Source organism: Tiliqua scincoides, chromosome 3 (assembly GCF_035046505.1).
Source record: "Tiliqua scincoides isolate rTilSci1 chromosome 3, rTilSci1.hap2, whole genome shotgun sequence".
Lineage (NCBI taxonomy): Eukaryota > Metazoa > Chordata > Lepidosauria > Squamata > Scincidae > Tiliqua > Tiliqua scincoides.
In genome coordinates, this window is record NC_089823.1 from 134,421,125 (window position 1) to 134,442,205 (window position 21,081).

A 21,081-nucleotide genomic window follows, 5' to 3' on the forward strand; every position below is an offset into this window, starting at 1 on the left:
TGTTTAATGACTTTAATTGGGAGAATCTGAAACTATTTAAAATGGAAAGGATAAACATTTGAGCCATAGATGCCTATTTAATATGAGGTGCATAATATTCTATGTTATACTCCTGGGCTAATCCCCCCCAAGTAAGTTCAGTAGAAAACTCAAGGGGCAAGTAATGAAGATTTTGCTATAGATGCTGGTAGCTTCCAAAAACTAACCAAATGACAAGAGACTACCTCCAGCAGTGTTCCCTTTTATTTCATTACAAATAAGCAATACAATCTTTAAATAAACTTTGCCTACATTGAGCTACTCTTGAGGTATGCATGGCACAAACTGTGGGTGTAAAAGGGAGATTTTCAAAACAGTGGTACCTATCAAAACAAAGACTTCTACACATTTTATCATATTTCAAAGTAAAGCAAGCTGTAGAAAATCTAGGATTGGCTACAGATTGTCTGCTGAATGCACAAGAGGAAAGGTGATAAGGCAAACAGTTTGGATTAAAAGGCAGCATGTTGTAAACTTTGCATGGAAAGCCTCTTATCATTGAAATTCCCTCTTTAAGAGGACTGCCCTACAGGCAGATAGTACCCAAGCCCTTACATTTCCCAAGGGACTTTAAAATTGGCTTCTCTGTTTGCACTCTGCAAGAAGATCCATTTTCATCAGTGCTATCCAAAGTAGGATTTGCCATCTGTCCAGAGTTTCCTGTGTCCTCCTTGTGCTTTGGTAATTTGCTTGGCAGTGTACAGTATAAGCTGGTTCTGTGGACAGTCCCAGTGTGCCATTACAATTTGAACCACAGGGCCCAAAAGAGGAAACCATTAAAGTTATTCCATTTCAAAGCCATATACAATGTATATATAAAAAAGACAATAAACTGTGGTTTAATTTGAAGAGCTGCAGTGCACAGGAATGCATCTAATCAAAGTAATTAAAGTGGCATCTAAGAGTAACTTAAGTCACTACGCAGTCACATTTTTCCCCTCAAATGCAAAAAAAACCCCAAACTTATCTGCCAAAAAGGCAGGGGGCTCAATCTCATGTTCGGACTTGGAATTTTCCTGCTTTTGTAATGTATTTCACGCCTTTAAATGGCTTGTATTTTTCTCCATACATGTCCAGGCGATTCACTTTCAGTCCTGAAAGGGGGAATAAAATGGATTAAGCTCTCTCCAGTCAGAATAGTGCAAAATTGTGATTTTCCTCATCTTGGAGAAGGGCTGGAAGCTACAGGAGGGTATTGCAATGATGCCTCTGGACCCTGGAAATTTTCAGCTACCCCTCTCATTGAAGATTGCAGTGGGCATGGCTGCTGTACTTCCAAATGTTGCTTGAGAGCCAGAAAGAACAGAAAGTTTGCTGTTCTTTATGACAAAGATTAGGCCCCATCTCCAATTCTGAACTCCCACAAAATCTCAACAGACCTCTGCTTAAATAAAACTATATTCTGAATTGGCCAGTGAAAGGACAGACAATAACAAAGAGGCGAGCCTATCCAATACAAGGCCCTACTCCCTCCTGCGTAGGGCCCTGCTCATTGGAGGCCAGACCACCCAGCAGCTTTTACCCCTCCACAGCAATAATGCCCAATAACACTTTTGCATTTCACATAGGATGAATAGCAACCACCCACTTATTCAGGCAAAAGTAAATGCGGGCAAGGCAGAGGGCCAAGTCTGTCCAAGGTTTTGCACACTCTCAATTGTGTTTCAAGCTGTAGCCAGTTTACCTTGCCCAAGAAAGCTATAGGGACAGCTTCTTCTGCCAACAGCAGCCCAAGGTTCTGCTCCTTGGTCATGCTAGAATGGGGCTTGAAGCCAAAATCCGGCTTCTTTTTCATTAAGTCAGGCTGCCCACCATCCCTCAAACACCACTCTTGTAGAATGCACACTTGGAAAAACTTTCCAAAAGCTAAGCATCTTCCTTCCAATAAAAGTGTCAACTCACTGAAATTATGGTAAGCCATCCAAAAACTATGTTGGGTAAAACCTGAACCCTGTCCCAGACAATGTAATGCCCTTCTCACCTGAAATTGCCAGCTGCTGTATCTTGAACTGGATATTCAGACTGGGATTTTCTTCTGGTTTAGGTGCGCCAGACTGCAAGTTCACTATCCCTTTAAGACTGGGCAGCTTCTGAGGGGTGATTTTGCCAACATCCCACATTAACACCTACAACAACAACAACAATTTATATAGGGTAGTGGTTCCCAAACGTTTTAGCACAGTGATCCATTGTTTTAAATGATACTCTGTCAGGACCCACCTAGCTTTACAAGTCTTAAAAAACAGTTTCACATTAGCAGCCATTCCAGCCTCTGTTTTTATCCTTTTTGTTATGGTGAGGGACTGCCTTCTGGAGTTTTTGTTGAGCTCCATGTTCACCAGACTGGGGCCATTCTGATGGTCTTGCATTCCCTTTTGCCTGGCCTTTGATAAGAGCTGAGGCATATCCACCTACTTGCAAGTAAACAGGCAGGTGTGGCTCAGTTTCACTTTCAATAGGGCTCAATACATTTTCCTTGTGAGTTTAGAGAGGAATGACTTCCTTCTTGAGAGTTTGTTGGGGCCTGCATTCATCCGATCAGGACCATTCTAGTCCTGCCCTCAGCCTGCCCTTTGCATTCCCCTTTGAAGTGGACCAAGGAATAGTCACCTACTCAGGAGTACATGTGCTAATCCTTTGTTTCCATAAGGCTCAATACATTTTCCTTGCAGCTGTCAAGCTCATCAGTTTCATGCCCCACCAAAAGTCAGATCCTGACCCACAGTTTGGGAACCATTGTTATAGGACATTTCCAAATTGCTGATTATACTTGATGAATCTCCTCACTAATCCTTACAGCAATTCTGAAAGGCAAGTCTGCAGGAAATGGGGTTGCTGGTGGTCAAGAAACAGGGAATTTTCCTTCCCATGAACTTATGGAGAAGCTGAAGTTTGACCAAGAGGCTCTCTGGCCTGTACTAAAAACATCTGCTCATTGCAATCGGGTTAATGAGAACAAAGTGTTTTCCACAGGAGTCTGGACAGGGAAGAAGTGGCCAAGAGTCCAAAGGTGAACTGCTTCGTTGCCACCAGCCAGCTTCTAACCTATACTTCTCAATCAAGAAAAGTTATTTTCCCACAAGGTCTTTCACAAGCCAAACTCCTCGAGATCCATCTTAGTAACATTTCTTTGAACGAAAATATAATTTCAGACAAATAGCCTTCTGACTAAATGAACTTAGGGAAGGAGCCTTCAGCCTGATTCTATGCCTCCTTACCCACAAGCAAGTTCCACTTAGTTCAATAGGACTTACTTCTAAATAAAGGGAACAGAACTGCAGCTACAAAACAATTATCCTGATTCCTGAATGTCAGTTTGCTTATTATGACAAAATGTGCTCAAATTTGGGAGCAGAGTTCTATACTGAGTAGTTCCTGCAGTTTTGGCAAGTGAAGGAGTAAGGGTAAGATGAGAAAGAAGCAGAGTATTTAAACAATGGAGGCTTCTGTGGTCAAAGTTATATCTATCACCATGAGGTCTTACCTTTAAAGATTTACAACAATTCATATTCCACAGAAAACAGCAGGCTACACTGAGTCTAAATGTAATTAGCTCTGCCATTTCTAATAATTTGTTCAAGAGCTACATGCGACTCAACTGATTACATCTTCGGGATGAAACATTTCACACTGAAATGCACTTGGCATTGTTTAAATACACAGATCCTTAACCCCACATCTTTATTTGGAGGCAAGGTGAAACATGCTTAAGAAGTGGAGAGTCTAGCCAACTGGTCCAGTGTTCCATTAAATACAGTAGGGACAATGCCTTCAAGTACAGCAATCTCTTTTCACTTCATAAGCCCACCAAAAGGGAGCTTTGTGAATCCTGCCCTGAAAGAGAGAACTATCAGGACATGACTTACTTTAGTGACAGGATCAAACGTGTAGCTGCCTTGTGCAGCGGTAAGGTTCATATTGAGGACTGCTTTTGGCATATGAACCATGATGACAACGCCTTCCACCGTCTTCCCCATGTTCTGCTTGGGTCCAATTGTAACGTCAAATCTTCCAGAAGAGGAGTTATCTTTGAAACTGATTGTGTGTTTCACATACACTGGGATGGCCACCAAACTAAAAAGGGATAAAGAGAGACAAATGCAGACAAAAGCAGTGTGGGAGAGAACAGTTTTATTGATCCATTTTAAAGACTAAAAAACATTTAAGTAGAAGCTTCCCAGGACCTTGGTTCACTTCACCAGAGGCATGAGAAGAAATCCTCAGGGCAGGTGCACAGAGTGGATTTAGCAGAAAAATACTGAAGTTAAACTCAACAGCAAGAAGAAATAAAGCAAGGCCAATTTTAAACTTCAAAAGTATACAAGAAAAACAGGGTGGGTCTGCTGCGCTTTTTCTCTCTCTCTCTCTCTGGATTTCACTTCATAAATCTGGTAAGTAGACTGCAATTTACAAAACCTTCAGCTGAAATAAATTGGTTAGTCTTTAACGTGCCACAAGACTTCTTGTTACTTTTGCTGCTACATTCTAAGACAGACACCCCAAGTGTAGATATTCTATATAATGTGATGGTATTGAGACTTATGGGGAAAAGGAGGGGTCAGAAGAGTGAGCATAAGGACATCATTCCCTTTGTTTCCCACTGTTACAGAAGTGCAGCAGGCCTAAGAGAAACCTCGTCACAAGGCACCTCTACTGTTGCGGAAATCAGGCAGACTTTGGGGGAGGATATCAGGCAGACTTTGGGAAAATTGCATATTTACCACAGGGCAGAACATTTCTATGTTTCTGCATGCCACCGAACCAAACACAGGATGATATGCACAGATCATGCTCAAAAAGATCTACCCACCCACCCTGAAATAGAATTAAATTTGCAGAATACTTTTGAGGAAGTGATTCCATTGTCCTAATTCAGGCCAATGCAACCAGTGCTCACTAAGCAGAAGGCTATTCATCAGACATGTCAAGTGACTCAGAAGGTGCTTAGCAACATCTCTCCCCACCTTGCTTAACCTTTGGGGGGGGGTTTGCAGCCCCACGTAAGCAAGCAGCAAAGTCAGGAGACTGAAGCAAGTCCCTTGCTTTCTGCTGTGCATGGCTGGGCACTTGTGTTCAGTTTGGTGGCTTGCAAGACAGCAAAGGCCTACTTTACACAAATGAAACATCCACCATTAATGTAGCCGGCATTTTCCTGTCAGAATGACCTAAACAGTTACTCAAGAGATGAGTCAAAGTTTGAAATAAATCAGCAGTGACTCAACAAATCTTAGCAAGATCAATAGGCCTGCACGTCAGCCCATTTTATGAAAACTGGCTGTGTAAACTGGCTTTGGGATCCTCCACTGTAAAATGCAATAAACATTTCAACACTAAAAAAATGGACTTTTCACAGTAGAAATGTAGGTGGACAGGACTTTTTTGGGGGGGGGGGGAGAAGCAAGTGGATCTTCATAGAGGCATCACGAGGGTCTGCATCACTTGGTGCAAGAGCTCATTGTGTCACCCCCATGATGGAACTCTTCCTACACCATACCATTCAGAATTACGATATGATATGCACACCCTAAATGCAGCAGCATCACTAGTGTTAATGTAACTCCCATTAACTTATTTTAATATACAATAGTACAGGTCACACAATAAATCAGTAACTAACAAAAAACTAGTGGGCAACTTGATGACACTCATACAACCCTTAATAAGAATTTTAGTATTAGCTCTGATACAGGAAAATGAGAACTGACTCATACAGGGACCCCCATATTCGCAGATCCCATATCCGCAGTTTCAGGCATCAGTAGATTAGGTCTGCAGGGCCCCCCAGGCACTCCCTTTCTGAAAAAGGACGGTCTTTTGAGGCCTGCAAAGGGCCTCAGGGCTTCCCTGAACCTCCCAAAGCCTTATAAGGCATTAAAAAGTCATTTCTGGTTTTGTGATAAATCTGGAAATCGCTTTTTTTGCCTTTTCCACCATTCTGAGGCCCGCAGTGGCTGTGGATGTTTGCACACAGCCTCTGTGGCCCTCAGAAAGCCTCCAGAGGCTAGGGAAGCCCAGCACCCCTCACCTCTGGAAGGTGGGGGGAGTGCCCCAGTTATCTATGGTTTCACTTAACTGTGGGGGGGGGGGGTTCTGAAATGAAACCCCACAGATACTGGGGCATGCCTATACTAACATCTTATTGGTTCCCTGCTTTGTCATAACAACAGCTCATTGGTTCTCAGAACAATCAGTCTCATTGGTCAGCTATGAGTTAAAGAAATCCACTTTTTGTTACCTAAGGCAGTTGTGTTTTCCTTTAATAGTTATTTGGCTACAACATTTGATAGAACACATATTTCAATGTGATTTCATTGCATTCTGCATTAAATTATCAAATTATAATACACATGGTGGTATTAATTGTAAATACCAAAGTTTTAACAGTTTTGGCCACTAGTAGTGTCACTCCCGAGTGTGTCACCTGGTGTGGTCTGTACACCCCAAGTCATCACTGAGTCTTCATACAAACGTAAGCAAAAAAAAATTCATGAATACCACTGAAGTTAACTTGCATACTCATCATACCCCTTCAAAACTTACTTTTGTGAGCTGACCCGATAGGAAATCAATCTGAAGTTCCCATCTGGAGGGATGAAAGAGAGAACTCTTTCCGATTCCCAGCGCTTGAATCGAATGCAAGGATGAAAGCTAACATCGTCCAACAGTCTTGGGTTCTATGGGCAGCAAAAGAAGGTAAGTTCTTTCCCTGCTCAGATGCCAAAACTATCATGCTAATCTTGGTGCCTGGAAACGGTTTCTTTCCTAAGGTATTTATTCATTTGGTTGAAGGGAATTGGTGTCCCTAGAGATGGGTTCAACACCTAGCTCAGTTCAACTTCCAAGTCAATCTGTGGCATGTCAGGGCCGCCTTAAAATGTGTTGTATCCTATCTTATGGGATTGTTGGAATACCCTAAGACTGCATTTCTATTTAGATTCACCTGAAAATAATTCTCATTCAAGACAGTGGATACTATTGGGCTATTAATTAAGAATACACTGAGATGAGGGCCCAAGCCTAATTAACTTTCCAGTGCTGATGTGGCAGAAATGCAGCCCCAAGTTAAGAGAACAAATGACCCCTTATCTTGAGGAGGTCTCTGTGACTGCCTCCCCTCCACCACAGGATGAAGCACTTGACATGGGTGCATCAGTGCTGGAAATTTGGTTAGGACTGGACTCTCAAGAAGTTTTACTTCTCTACAGTGCAAAAAATACTGTATTGACTGTTCCTAGGGCCTTAAGGTCAAAAGAGTAAGCCAGTAGTTGGATTTTGTATCCTCCTCCATACTGTCCACAATCACTACAGTGAGATGCTCTGCTGCTACATACCTTCCCAGGAAGGCTCAGAGCTACCCATTGCAGTATCATCTGAAAACACTGCTCTGGAACTTACAGTTGATTGGGCCAATAAAAACTACTTGGTAACCACTTCTACTCAATGCAGGTTATAACTATCCCATGTGGTGTGGGACAGGGCAGGACAGGAGTATTGTTACCCCTCTCACTTGCCTGAGCATCTTGACAGCTGTTGAATATAGCAGTAATTAAACCAGTTCATGCAGAGAGGCACTTCAGGGCCTACTCTTATTCTCCTTAGTGCTAAAAAAATTAAAATGGGGATTTGCAATCAACACTCGATCTGAAATGGTTCAGAAGATTCCTGAAGAGCAAGCTCTTCAAGATGGAGACCCTGAAATGACAGCAACCAAGTAACAGGATTTTCCAACATCCACAGGTCTGCCAGAAGCTCACCTATTCCAAGGTAGTCCCCACACTTGTTTCTGGACTTACAATCACTGGCGCTTCCATTTCAGATTGTGCTCTCTGACCTTATAGTGGTACACAGTGTGTTCCACACTACGATGGCATGGGTAGGATTTAGGGAATATGTGTCAAGTCTTCATTCCTGTGCCTAATCCATGTGTTATTGATGGAAAAGCTACTGAAAAACTGCATTCCTATTTGGGAATTCTCTACACTACGCTATTCATGGATGTAAACTCCATTCCTGTGAGTTATACAATTCATGTCCCAGCTGTTTCCTTAGCATGGCCTGCAGAAGCCTCAGAAAGCCGGTTTTCAGAAGTAAAGTGGGATGCCAGCCTGGTATAACCCATGCCACCCTCCTGGTGAGTATTATGGTTTCCAAAATGGCTCCGATTTGAAGTCAAACCAGAACAAGGGTGGGTGGAAGGGCCCAGGTCGCAACTCACCACACATGTGCTCACTACCTGCCAATGGGTCATGACCCACAGTTTGGGAAACCCTGCTAAATTCCATTGTATATCAGTGGCACCAGCCACCAGGGCTCTGCAGTGCTGACACAGGAAATTACCATGTGAAAACCCACATTCAAACAGAGCTTCTATACATTATCAGCATAATGTTAAGCTCCCCCCAACACTTTTTTCCACAGAAACTCTTTTGCAGCAGTTGCCATGCTGAATCAACAATACACACTATGGGCTTCAGTCTACAGAAGGACATGCAGACTAGGGTTTCTGTGTTAAGTGAAGCTTCTGGGCTCTTTGAAAAATAACTAGAACTTACTAAACCTTGGCATGCGCAGGTGTGCACACATGCATGCCGGGAGCACAGTCCAATGCCCTTCTCTACCACAGGATGGAACCAAGCAAGCTCTGAGGGCAGCAAGAGCCCTTTTACATGACTCCAGAGTGCACTCCCTAGGAGGCACTAAGTAGTAGTAGACTCCTAGCAGGGGAGGCAAAACAACAAAAAAGGGAACAGATGGCTTTCTAGGAACACCTGGAAGATTGGAACAAGGCACAAACAGGACTGGAAGGGCAGTTGTTAAACCCAAACAGAGGTCAAATCTTGTTTGTCTCATGCTTCGTGTCCATTATGTGGTGTGCGATTCCATCACTTAACATACATATGCACTCATGCTCTTACAGGCGTATGTACAGACCAAAATAGCTTGGATCATTAACAGTGCAAGTTCAGCGAGGGGTACACGCAACAGACAAGAACCAGGTTTACCATGAAAGAAAGTGAAAGGTCAGGCATCCCCGAGAGCTTGATGCAGGCATCAATGACACCCTGGATTTCTGCAAAGACTGTGGAGCCTGGTAGAACAGAATGAGAAACTACTTAAGAAAGTGATCTCTTAAGAAGAGGATATCAGCAGATGATGTCTTAAGGTGTTATGTGTACCATGCACGTAAATATCCCAATACACTGTGTTTTGCACCAAACCCAACATCCACTCATGGAATATCATTCATGCAGCAAGCACAGATTTTGAATGGCGACAAGTGAGCTTGCTCATTCCACTAGATGCAAGTTTTCTCCTTTTAAAATGCACTAGGCATCATACTTTCCCTGCAAGTGCCTCATGGGCAGCTTTAGCCTCGCAGCCAGGAGACCGAGCTGTGTCCTTACATCTTGGTTGCTACCATGAATTCAGGAGGGGGCCCAAGAAAGACCTCTCTGCTTCAGCCTCACCACCCCATTCCAAATGTGGAAGTGATACCATCAACCTATCTTTGTAGCATTTATTGAGCTAACAAGAAGGAAACACACAGGAAACACTAGATAATTATTACTACATGTACAATACAGCAAAAGAGGATTAGGTGAACTTTAGGGCTGGAAAAGACCTACTGCACAATACTCTGTTCCATTTTGAGGATTAAAAAACCCACCACCTGTTTTGTACATCTCTTACCAGATTTGTCGATAATGGCATCTATTTCTTCAATCACATCAAAGTAAGCTTCATTGTTTGTATATTTCACGCCTGCTCTCCGCCATGGAATGTTTGACAGCTGTCCAGTTGGAAGCGTATCACCTACATTACTGCTACCTTGGAAACGCAAGAAAAATTTAAGAAACCAGTAAGAAACCCATATGCTAACAAAAAACAAGCAACTTGCCATGAAAACCAGTCTTCTCACCAGAAGACTGGAAACTAGTCAATATGGTATAAAACTGCCTTTTTTAAAAAAAGAGATCCAGAAAAAATTGGCCAGTTAGCCCAATGTCTGCCTTAGGTAAATTGGCAAATAGCATTATTAAAGATCAATATGCTTCACAATTCTAACACCACAATTTGCTGTGGAAGAATCAGCATGGCTTCTGCTAAGAGAAGCCCTGCCTCATTAGCCTTTTGGAGTTCCCCGAGAAAGTCAACAAGCACAAGCATGGGGCAATCTAGTACACTGTATAGTTGGACTTACAAAAAGCTTTGACAAAGTTCTTCACTAAGGCCCTTGAGTAAATTTAGCAATCGCGGAATAAGAGGACAGTGCCTTTTGGGAACAGTAATTGCTCAGAACACAGAGAACAGTGCAAATGGACAGTTTTTAAAATGGAAGGAAGCAAATAACACAATCCCCAAACATGTGTACCAAGGCTAGTGCTATTTACTTTGTTTGTAAGTGATCTGGAGCTAGGAGCAGGTAACAAGGCTGTCAACTTCATGAATGACACCAAATTATTTAGGGTGGTAAAAGATCCCAAGTAGAAACTGTGATGATCTCCAAAAAAGTTTCTCCACATTGGGTGAATGGACAACATGGAAAAAGGAGGCTCCGTATAAATAAACAAAGTAATGCACATTAGGACAACACACCTTAAATATATTCATGAATATATACATGAATACCACATGGGCAGGATGGTGACAAGTTGGGTCATAGTGGATAGTTCAATGAACACATTGAACTAGCATACAGTAGTTGCAAAGGCTGCTAATGCCATGCTTGGGATTGAAAGTATTACTCTTGCACAAATCTACAGTGTAGCCAGAATTTGGTATAGTGTACAATTCTGGGCCACTATTTCAAAAACAGTATCATAGCACTGGAAAAAGAGAGAGAGCAGTTTCCCTGTGAAGAAGGAAAAAAAGAGAACAAGAGTGGCAGGAACAGACACATTTATTTAAAAGATGCCTATACCATTTTTTCCAACACTCAAAGCACATGAGAGATTTACAGTATTACACATATGAAGAACTTTTTTTTGCAGGGGTCTCCTTTTGGGAGGGTCTCCATGGGGTCACCCAATGAAAGAGACTAGAAATTGATTCAACAGAAAATACGTTTGCACACACCACGCAATTAGCTTTTGGAACTCACGGGCATTTCTTTCAAATGCTTAAAAAGGGGATTACACAAATCCATGGCAAGCAGGTCTATCTGCAGATACCAGGTATGACAGCAAGCGGAACCTCCTAGTTCAGAAGCAGAATGTTGGGACACAACAGCAGGGGGAGACTGTGGCACCTTTATGCTCTGCTCGGCCACTGTGAGAAATGAGATACTGGACTAGGTGAATTCCAGGCCTGGTCCAGCAGACTTCTTGTGCTTTTTAAGATGCAAAAGACAAGAGCAACAATAGGAAGCTATCCAATGTGCCAGACTGTAATATTTTGGAAAGGGACAAATATTCAAAGCTTTCTTTTTCTGAGTCTCCATTATCTTCTCGCATACACATATACACCCCAACAGCAAAGTAATCAGCATCCGACTTCAAGAAACTATTACCCTTAATAAGTGAAATAACTTGTTGCATTGGGAATGGTCAAGGTACCTGTGATGGAATTGACAACAGAGCGCAGGATTGTGGGAGGTTTAATGAGCTCTTTCAAGATATTGGATTCTGTTGCCAGTGGAAAGCCATTGTCCAGCATTTCTTCAAGAAGCTCATACACAATGACGACATTCTCTTTAATTGCAGACTCGGAACATTCGCCAAAGTAATCCTAAACCAACCAGAGGATGTACAGGAGGCAATTCAGTCTGGTTAAAAGCATTACTTAGCTCTAAAGCACCAGGCTTGTGAATGAAGATACAGCAAGTTCTCACTTAGTTTCGTTTAAGCTGTTGTGGGGAAAAAAAATCAATTCCTGGCCTGGGCCACTGTCTGTGTGAAGTTCACACGTCCCCCCATGATTGTGTGGGTTCTCTCTGGCCCAGAAAACTTACACTTATTTGTTTAATACTAGAAGTGCTTTGGATTTTGATTGAGAAGTTTGGTGATGTTTCTGTGCCCAGAAATATGCTATAGGAACATAACTCTTGTTTACGTGTAGCAATTTAGCCAGCGGTAAAACTGGTTTCATTACAAGTCATTTTGCTTAAAGTAGCCGTTTTCAAGAATCTATCGACCACCTTAAGTGAGGAATTGCTGCACCTTTCCTATCATTTAATAAACATGTGGCTCTTAAACTTTAATAAACATAGTGTAAGCTCTTTAAAAATGTTGTGCATGCACACAGCAGGCATCACAGGTCAGAACTGTTTCTCTCTCTCTCTCTCTCTCTCTCTCTCTCACACACACACACACACACACACACACACACACAACATATTCTTGACACCGATAAAGTCCATGCAGGGAAACTGCAAGTTTGTGACCAGTCTGTGACCAAGGCTAGTGCGCATGGCAAGCGCATTTGAACATAACTGAGCACATACAGAACTGACATGTATAAGGGCTTTACTTGTGGCTCATGTTGTACATGAATTAAGCCTTAGCGTACTCTCTGAAATCAGGAAAGTTCTGAAGAAACCCACCTGGAATGTATCGGCTACTCGGTGAAGGAATTCAATGACAAAGAGTGGTGGCACTTCCGTCTGTATGACAGACACAAAAAAGATTTTATCCCGATAGATGCTGATGAGGTAGTGGTGAGGCGTGGGGATAACAGGAGGCACATTTTCAACATCTGCAGCTCTCTCCTGAGCTTCAAAGAAATAATCACACACAGATTGGCTGACAACACTCTTCCAGTGCTTCTCCAAGAATATATCACCAGAACAGTTTATAAGAAACAGACTGTGGATCATTTTCTGTTGGAGACACATTCACATTGGTTAATTAGAAAAAGACAGACATGCAATTTGAACTTTAAGCCTTCCCACCCGCTCCCAATTCAATTTGACAATATGGGAAACTGTACTTGGTGGAGGAGGTCAGGAGGGTAAGCAACATCACATATAGCAAACATCATAGGTCGCATGTGATTTTGTAAGGGGAGGGTCAATGTATCAGTGTTAGAACACATGCTTTGAAATTCAACATATCTTGTAAGGCAGTGGTTCCCAAACTGAACTCACAGGGGCATCGCAGGCTATCCCTGGTGTCTCTTCTTCTTGGCTCTCCCAGGCTCTGCCATCTTGGATCCTGCAGGATCCTGTGCGATCCAAGATAGTGATACCTGAGAGAGCTGAGAAGAAGAGGCCGCCGCAACCACAGTAAGCTGGGAACTGCTGCTGTAAGGTAATCAAGAGCAACCAAATCAGGGAAGACACAGCAAAGCCACAATTGATATGGGCTGCAAGTTGACTGAACAGCACTTGGCTAGAGGGTCTGTTGGGTGCAGTCAGCACAAAACCTAGTATGGGAAGTCTTTCTATGAGCCCAATCCTATGCATAGCTACTCAGAAGTAAGTTCCATTATAGTCAATGGGGTTTACTTCCAGATAACTGTGGATAGGATTACAGCCTAAGAAACTTAAAAATACAGCCATGTGTAGTTGTGAAATGCAGAACAACCAAGTAGCCTTCAGTAGTATCAGTTTGCTGGGACCAGAGCTTCAGTCATGAATTCTTAAGACTAGCTCCATAAAAGTTTTGATGGCCATTGCAATGATTATTAAATAGAGGTTGCATGGTCCATGTTGAAGTCAAATTGCCAACTTGCAGCTACTTTATCCATCTCCCATACAGTCACAAAAAGCCAGTTGGCCACTGGAAATCAGTTGGTAAACTAACATTGTGAAACTGTGAGGGACACGCACAACCATTACCTATGAAGACTCAAGGAAAGATGTAGCGCCAACTTGTTTACTTTGATTATCCGTTTTTAAAAAATGATTACAAAATGGCAACAGGGCTCAGTCTTTAGAACAACTCCCAGTTCAGACACAAATATTTACACAGTTGTGCAGTCTGGAGTTTCTTACTCCTCCGCCAAAGCTCCATGACACTATGTTGTCAAACACAGCCGTGGGTGGTCACAGACTGTTGCTCCTTTCATTTATTACAAGAAGTCTCCAAGCTCACATAGTTTCCCCACATGGTACAACCATTTAGATACCAACAGAAGTCAACATTTAAAAAACCTCAAACCAACAAACTAGTCATTGAACAATAAAGAAGTTGTTTAATTGCTTCCAAATGGTTTCAAAGCGGGTTGAAATGGATTCCTGACTCTTGATATTACCATTTATCTTTTCTGCCCCTCCATAGAAACCTGACTATTGCTCTAGTTTTGGTCACATTTCCGAAATTCCAGCAGGTCAATCCAAGCTTTCAGTCTTCTGTGCCCAAAGACAAGTATTCCTAGGTCAGCTCATTGATCTTACAAGATTAATGCCTCCTACTCTGGAGTCTCCTTCACAAACTATTTTGAATACAGTCAAACTCTTATAAATATCATCTCCAATTTCATAGATCCCACCTGGAAAAAAGAACAAACAGCTAGCCAAATTGTCTCTAGATTATATTTGTGCACCTGTGAGATTGTGCCCGCCCCGGCAGAGATGGGGAACTAGTAAGGTATACAGCCCATGCACCCGATCTTCCTGTGGGTATTTCCAGAATGACTTACAGGCATAATCCCCCCAATAGGTACTGCCATCAGGAAGGGAAAACTCAAAAAAACCTTTTCCCAGTTGGGGTGAGCCTAATTCCCAGGGTTCCCTCAGCACAGAAGTTAGGAGCTTCCATTCAAGCATCCAGGAAGCCAAATGACTGCAACCCCCCCAAAAAATTACACAAGTTTTTGCTGCAGCCTTCAAGCTTATTTGGTGGTAGCGCTGGAGATACATTAAACTTATTTAACCTGTGTAATGCTTTTGATTACATCTGCTGTTCATTTTATGTCCAAGGATGAGTTAAAAAAAGGCCACCAATGAAATTATGGAAAAATAGTCAATCATTTCTTTAAGCGTTCTTCAAACTCCAGTCATAATGGAACAAAATGAGATTACTACCATGTCAACCATAACCTTGCGGGCAACCCTCAGGGCAAACTGTATTTCAGCCTCAGACCTACCTACCCCCCCCCCCAAATCTGCAAAATGGGGCATAATAACACCAGCCTACTTTATTAAGGGCAACTTAAAAAGGATTACTGAGATAATACTGCAAGATTTGGTATTACTACCAGATAAGATGTTTATGTGCACTTGTGCTGAATCATCAGTATGCTGATGGTGTTCAGTTCTCTCTCTCATTGCCATCAAATCCTTGAGAGGCAGTGAAAAACCTGAACCATTGCCTAGCAGCTGTGAAGGACTAGATGGGGTAGACAAAATTGAAACATAATCCATATAAGGCTGTGACATGGTTGGCCATCTGATCCAGGACTACTAGGGTACAGCCTGTTTTGGAAAAGACTGAAGACCTCCTGAAGAATGCTGCTCCTTCCTTGACCTAGAGCTTATGTTGGGACAATTAGGTGGCAGCAGCAGCTAGGTGAGCCTTTCACCACTTGCAGCATTTCTTGGAGCCAGTGGATTTTGCCACACACATTTGCTTCAGGTACTTCCAGACTTGACCGATGTAAGGTAGAACTATGTGGAGGTGTATGAAAAACATTCAGAAGCTTCTGCTGAAGCTAAGCACAGATGTGGCTGCTGGTATTGAAGTAGACTGCTCTACTCTTGTACGATCTGTACTCTTTGCCCGTTCATTTCTGGGCTCAGTTCAAGAAGGCCCTAAACTGCTCCGGACCCAGCTATGCTAAGGACCAGCTGCCCCACTATGTACACCCTTGAGCACTCTCTTCAACATTTTAAGTATCCTGCATTTCCAGACCCAGCAAAGAAGCTCAAGGCAACTTACAGCATTAGCACAAATCAATAAATCACAAAACCAAAACAAGACTCTCAACAACTATATCACCATCCCTACTATGCATACTACTGCACTGTATGTGCAGGTGTCAATTCGGAGCACAGCTCTTCTCACACAAACGTACCAATTGGATAGCACCAGCTAAATACTACAGTTCCTGAGCAAACAGAAGTTTTGGCTTACCTCCTCAGCCTTCACCTTTAACTGAAACAGAGCCCAGCTACCCTTCACTGCATTTGCTCCTATTGCTCTTTATCCCTCTCTTTGCCTTCATTATGGACCAAATCCCATCCAACATTCCAGTGCTGGTGCAGCTGTGCCAATGGGGCATGAGCTGCATCCTGTGGTAAGGGGGCAGCCACACAAGCCTCCTCCAGAAAAGGTAATGTCAGTTCCATTTCCTCAGGGCTACATTTCAGCTGCACCATCACTGTAAGGTTGGACAGGACTGGGCCCTAAGTCCCCCAATTTCTAGTGGTGGACAGCTCTGGTGGGCAGAACTAACATTGTTTTTGGATTATAAATACCCTCTAAAGCACTGCATATGTTAATGGAGCCATGTAATTTGAGGGCAGGCTGATGGTCAAGCAGAACTAAATCTAAAAATATGCATTTGAAACACATGTACACTCTTCCCTATTTGACCTTCCTCTCCACTCTGTTGCCTGATGACTGGTATTTTTCCCCCCACTGTCAGCTCCTTGAGGCAGAGACCTGCCATTTTGTTGGTTGCTCTATAAAACACCCTGTATCTTGACCAAAATCTACCAGTGATTTTTAACCCTTTCCATCTCACCGCACACTGACAAGGCACCAAAATTGTCAAGGAAGTTTTCTGACAATTGATAAGGCACACCGCACTGACAGCAGGGGCTTGCATCCCCCAGTAGCCCACTAACAAATGATCCTCCCCCAAACTCTGGCGGCACACCTGCAGACCATCTGCGGCACACCAGTGTGCCACAGTACAGCGGTTGAAAATGGCTGAGACAGATTGGTAGAGAATTAGTTTAAAGCAGTGATTTTCCACATTTTTCATCTCAGGGCACACTGAAAAGGCACTCAAATTGTCAAGGCACATTATCAGTTTTTGGACAGCTGACAAGGCACACTGCATTGAAAACAGGGGCTCGCACCCTACTAACAAATGACTCCCAAACTCTCACAGCACACCTGCAGGCCATCTGTGGCACACCAGCGTGCCATGGCGCAGCGGTTGAAAACGTCTGGTCTAGAGTGAGTAGCAGCCTGATCCTATACACGCTTATTGGGAAGCAAGCCCCACTGAGCTTGGTCAAGGTACTTAGGATCGCAGCCTTCACACTGCAAGAGACAACACTGGGTGGGACCCTTCTAAGGGCAGGGCAGGGCAGGGCAGGGCAGGGCAGGGAGCCTCAAGGGAAGGGAAGGCAAGTGCATGTTGCAGCCAGAGCCAGGCTTCTGCTTTGGGGCAAGCCCCGGGCAACTGATACCCCCACTCACCCTCCGAGCGGTGATCTCACAGCAGCAGCAGCAGCAGCAGCGCTGGCAAAAGATGGCTGCAAAGCCCTACCGCCCGCCCAGCTCCCCTTCAGCCACACCCCTGCAGGGCGCCTGGGCTGATCGCCTGCTCGGAACGCACCAGCCAGGGGAGACGGAGGCTTCTGCCCAGCGGTGGGCGATGAGAAGTCCCTGCGTGCTGCCGGGCATCTTGGCGGGCTGGAGAGCAAGCGGGGCTCCTGGGCTGGCTTGGCACGTGTGTGTGTTCAGAGCAGGGCAATGCACGCTTCGCAAGGCCAACAGAGCGGGCGGGGCAGTCGCACCTTTGCTTTCAATGAGGGGTTAGCAGGCAGCTCGTTTGCAAAGCAAGTCCACGGGCTCTGCTCCCGTCCCCGAGCCTGGCCCTCCCTTCATGGCGGGATCAGGCACTGGCAGAGGCGGCCGCGGCTGCTGTCGTGCCCTGCTCTGCCCTCCTCCCCTCTGCCGGCTTCCCCGGGCGGCGCTGGGCATCTCGGCTGCAGCTGCCGCTGCCTGGATCGTCGGAAGCCCGGCGCGGGTTGCAGGCGCGCGCTTGGCGAGCATGAGGATGGCGGCAGAGGAGCCCCAAGCCAAGAAGCCAAAGCTGGAGCCCCCTCGGCTTAGGTAAAGGGACACACACGTGAAACGTGACAGGCGGAGGAGCAGACCCCCTTCTCCAGGATGACAACGAGGCGTGGCATGGCATGGATCTGAGCAAGGGGGTAGGGCGTCCCTGAGCGCCACCTGGGGGCCCAGGCTGCAGTCCTCTGCAGGGGAGTAAGCCCCACTGACTACAATGGGATTTGCTTCTGAGTAGATAAGCACAGGCTTGGGCTCTCAGGCTGCAGTCCTGTCCACACTTACTTGGGAGTAAGCTCCATTGAGTACAAAGGGTTTGCTTCTGATAAGCACAGGCTTGGGCTCTCAGGCTGCAATCCTGTCCACACTTACCTGGGAGTAAGCCCCACTGAACTCTGTGAGACTTACTTCTGAGTAGACATGCCTAGGATTGGGCTGTAAGGCAGCAGTGGGGGGAGCAGAGCATGTGTGACAAGACCTGTCAGCATCGCCCCAGGGCTAGAAGAGGGCTTGTTTGTGGCCACACATCCAAAGGGACCAGCGCCACAGTGTTCTTGACCCTTGGCCACAATATCAGTGACCTCCCCTGCTGCCTTCTCTTGGAAGCAGATCTTTTCCAAGAGAGTGAAGTCCAGTTGCAAAGGTTGGCTTCGTTTGGCACGGGCAGGGGTGGGTTGCTCCTCCAGTCCAGGGTGGCCGACTTTGCACAGACATTTCAGTGTGAGGAGAGCTGCAGTCCTATGCACACACTGACCTGGGAAGGAAGTGCCATTGAACTCAGTGGGGCTTCCTTTCAAGAACACAGGCACAGGTGTGCCTGTGTTGCATCTGCCCAACTTTGGCCCCTGTGGTTGTTCTGGAAAGTTTAGCTGTGGGGAAAGGGCTTCTGTTTGGAAGACACCCCTGCCTGGGAACTGCAGGAGGCCACCTTGATGGTGTGTGCGGCTGCTGGCTGTGTTTGTGTGACGTCCTCGCTTGCACATGCTGGCAGGCCTGCCCCAAGGAAGAACTCCTTGCACTTGGCAGAAGAAACAGCTGCAGAGATGTACAGTGGCTGAGAAGGCAGAAAAAGTTCCGTTTGAGAGGGTGATGGCACAGGTTAGGAGGCTCCAAGGCTGCACTCCTACTCACACTCTCCTTGGAGTAAGCCGCATGGAACACAATGGGACTTACTTCTATGTAAACATGCCTAGGATCATGCTCCTCTAAGCCTGACTTTGCCACCTCATGTTCATGTGTTCAGGTTCCTGTAGTGACTCTTGAGGCAACTTCAGACATTACCAGTTGATAGGTGAAAACTCACAGTGCTTCCAGTATACAGCTGAAAAGCTAAAGTGTGACTACAATAAGCAGGGCCTCTGAGGAGAAGTGCAGGTGGTACGTCATACCTGAGCCTGGGGTCAAAAAGCGGGCCCAGGAGCCAAATTCACATTTGAAGGGAGAAAAGACCCAAAAGAAACTTTGTTCCCCCTGATAAAATTACTCTCAGTGATTCTGACAACAATCATGTTTGCAACTAGGTGTACGTTGTACAAATAGACTTGTCAGTAGGGCATCAGTTGTCTGCAGGTTCCCCACAAATATCTACTTGGTGACTAACAGTGCAATCCTATCTGGGTTTACCTACAACACAATCCTATGCATGTCTACACAGAAGTAAAGCTCAGTGAATTCCATGGGATTTACTCCCAAGAAAGAGTGTAGGATTGCAGCTCTGGAAGCATCTCTCATGGTATTTACTCCCAGCAACCTGCAAGCCTATGCACTCTTTCCTCTGAATAAAGCCTGCTGAATTCAATGACAGTGGTGTTGGGGGGGAGGGCACAGTACTAAGTTTTGCAGGATACCTCAATGCACTGCACTTTCCCCTTGCCATTGGAGCCATTCTGGGCAGCAAAAGCAATGTGGAGAAGACACCTTCATGTTGCTCTTGCTGCCCAGAAAGGCTCCAATGGCAAGGGGGAGAGACAGCTTAGATGGCATGTTGAGGCATCCTGCAAAACTTAGTGCTGTGCCCTCCCCCAATGCCACTTCAATTTAACTTCTGAGTAGATACAGGTAAGTTGTGTTGCAACTTGAGTTTGCCTCACTAATTAGAAGTGACCCTTGTGCAACTACGTGTTCACAGTGTTTCCAAGTGCTCATAAAATATCTTAGGTGGACATGTAAAAATGAATGTGTGAAATAACCTCTTCAGGAGCACCTGAAGGTTTGTTTGAGAGTTGGGGCCTAGAAAATTGAATGGTTGTGAATTGTAGATCAGATTGCACTAAGAGACCATGTTCTCTCTAATTGTATTGACTGAAGGAGTCAGAGAGACCAAAGAATGCCTTTTGGAACTGTGAACTTTGTACACTGTTTGACATCCCGGAAAGCAAGAGGAGCCCAAATGGGGACAACACAGCATTGGGGATTAGGTCAAATCAGGGGAGATTAAAGCTAAAAGAAGATTAGCAATGAGACCACAAATTGGATTATTCAGTCCAGTAATTCATTTAAAATGAAAAATATATTTTAAAAACTCAGCCTCAGCACTGTTAATCTTCATCTCAGTATCACCTTGTGAAAGGTTCTTCAGTAAATCAGGGTTTAAGGCAATTATGTCATTTGCAATTTACCCAGTCTCCTGTGATGATAAAAAAATAATCTCCAAGTGATCAGGAAGGAAGGAGTGTTTTGTCAACTGGAAGAGAAATGATTTTTTTGTTTCATCTGCCATAAATGAAAGTGCCTGCAGAACATACTTACATACTTACCTGGGAGTAAGTCCCACTGAATTTAGTGAGACTTACTTCTGAGCAGACATGCCTAGGATTGTGCTGTAACAGATGTGGTCTAGGGCTGTCTATGCAAGTCTGCTTGAAGGAAATGGGCAGCCTAGATCATGTCTTATCTCGCCAAGCACTGCAGGCAGCTGCTATCCAAGATGTCATTGTGTCATTAAAATCTGGATCTTCCACAGCACTGACAGGATTTGAAATTGTTCTTTTTTGAAGCCATGTTGACATTGGTGTGTCTCTGCAATAAGGAATACAAGTGAAGACTCAGGGTAAACAACATGTCATAGTTTAAGAGGGACTGTAGGAATTTGTCTCAGGGGACCTGTGTCCTTTGTGGGGGGAAACAGCAGACACTT

At 44.5% G+C, this 21,081-nt stretch overlaps 2 protein-coding genes across 2 annotated transcripts in view; one reads left to right on the forward strand and one right to left on the reverse strand.

The window, feature by feature from the left end:
• Positions 1 to 225: 225 nt before the first annotated feature.
• On the reverse strand, positions 226 to 17,387 carry AP3M1 (adaptor related protein complex 3 subunit mu 1). The gene is made up of 9 exons (XM_066620589.1): positions 17,352 to 17,387; positions 12,581 to 12,856; positions 11,595 to 11,766; positions 9,730 to 9,867; positions 9,042 to 9,127; positions 6,580 to 6,713; positions 3,906 to 4,113; positions 2,021 to 2,165; positions 226 to 1,133 (listed from the first exon to the last, which is right to left on the reverse strand). The coding sequence occupies exons 2-9, from the start codon at positions 12,851 to 12,853 to the stop codon at positions 1,033 to 1,035; spliced, it is 1,257 nt and encodes a 418-aa protein (XP_066476686.1). The 5' UTR covers positions 12,854 to 12,856; positions 17,352 to 17,387; the 3' UTR covers positions 226 to 1,032.
• Positions 17,388 to 17,843: 456 nt separating this feature from the next.
• ADK (adenosine kinase) overlaps positions 17,844 to 21,081 on the forward strand; it is a 259,891-nt gene continuing 256,653 nt past the window's right edge. The window contains exon 1 of the mRNA XM_066620531.1: positions 17,844 to 17,990. Coding sequence (XP_066476628.1) covers positions 17,929 to 17,990 — 62 coding nt within the window. The 5' untranslated portion in view covers positions 17,844 to 17,928. The remainder of the gene's footprint in view (positions 17,991 to 21,081) is intronic.

What these genes read in the sequence shown, in the direction of transcription:
- AP3M1 (XM_066620589.1), bottom strand. Translation starts at nt 12,853, where the DNA reads ATGATCCACAGTCTGTTTCTTATAAACTGTTCTGGTGATATATTCTTG. An exon ending in GAGTAGCCGATACATTCCAG is followed by an intron (nt 11,767 to 12,580) that starts GTGGGTTTCTTC and finishes TGGTTGGTTTAG; the next exon opens with GATTACTTTGGCGAATGTTC. An exon ending in CGTTTGATCCTGTCACTAAA is followed by an intron (nt 2,166 to 3,905) that starts GTAAGTCATGTC and finishes TTGTTGTTGTAG; the next exon opens with GTGTTAATGTGGGATGTTGG.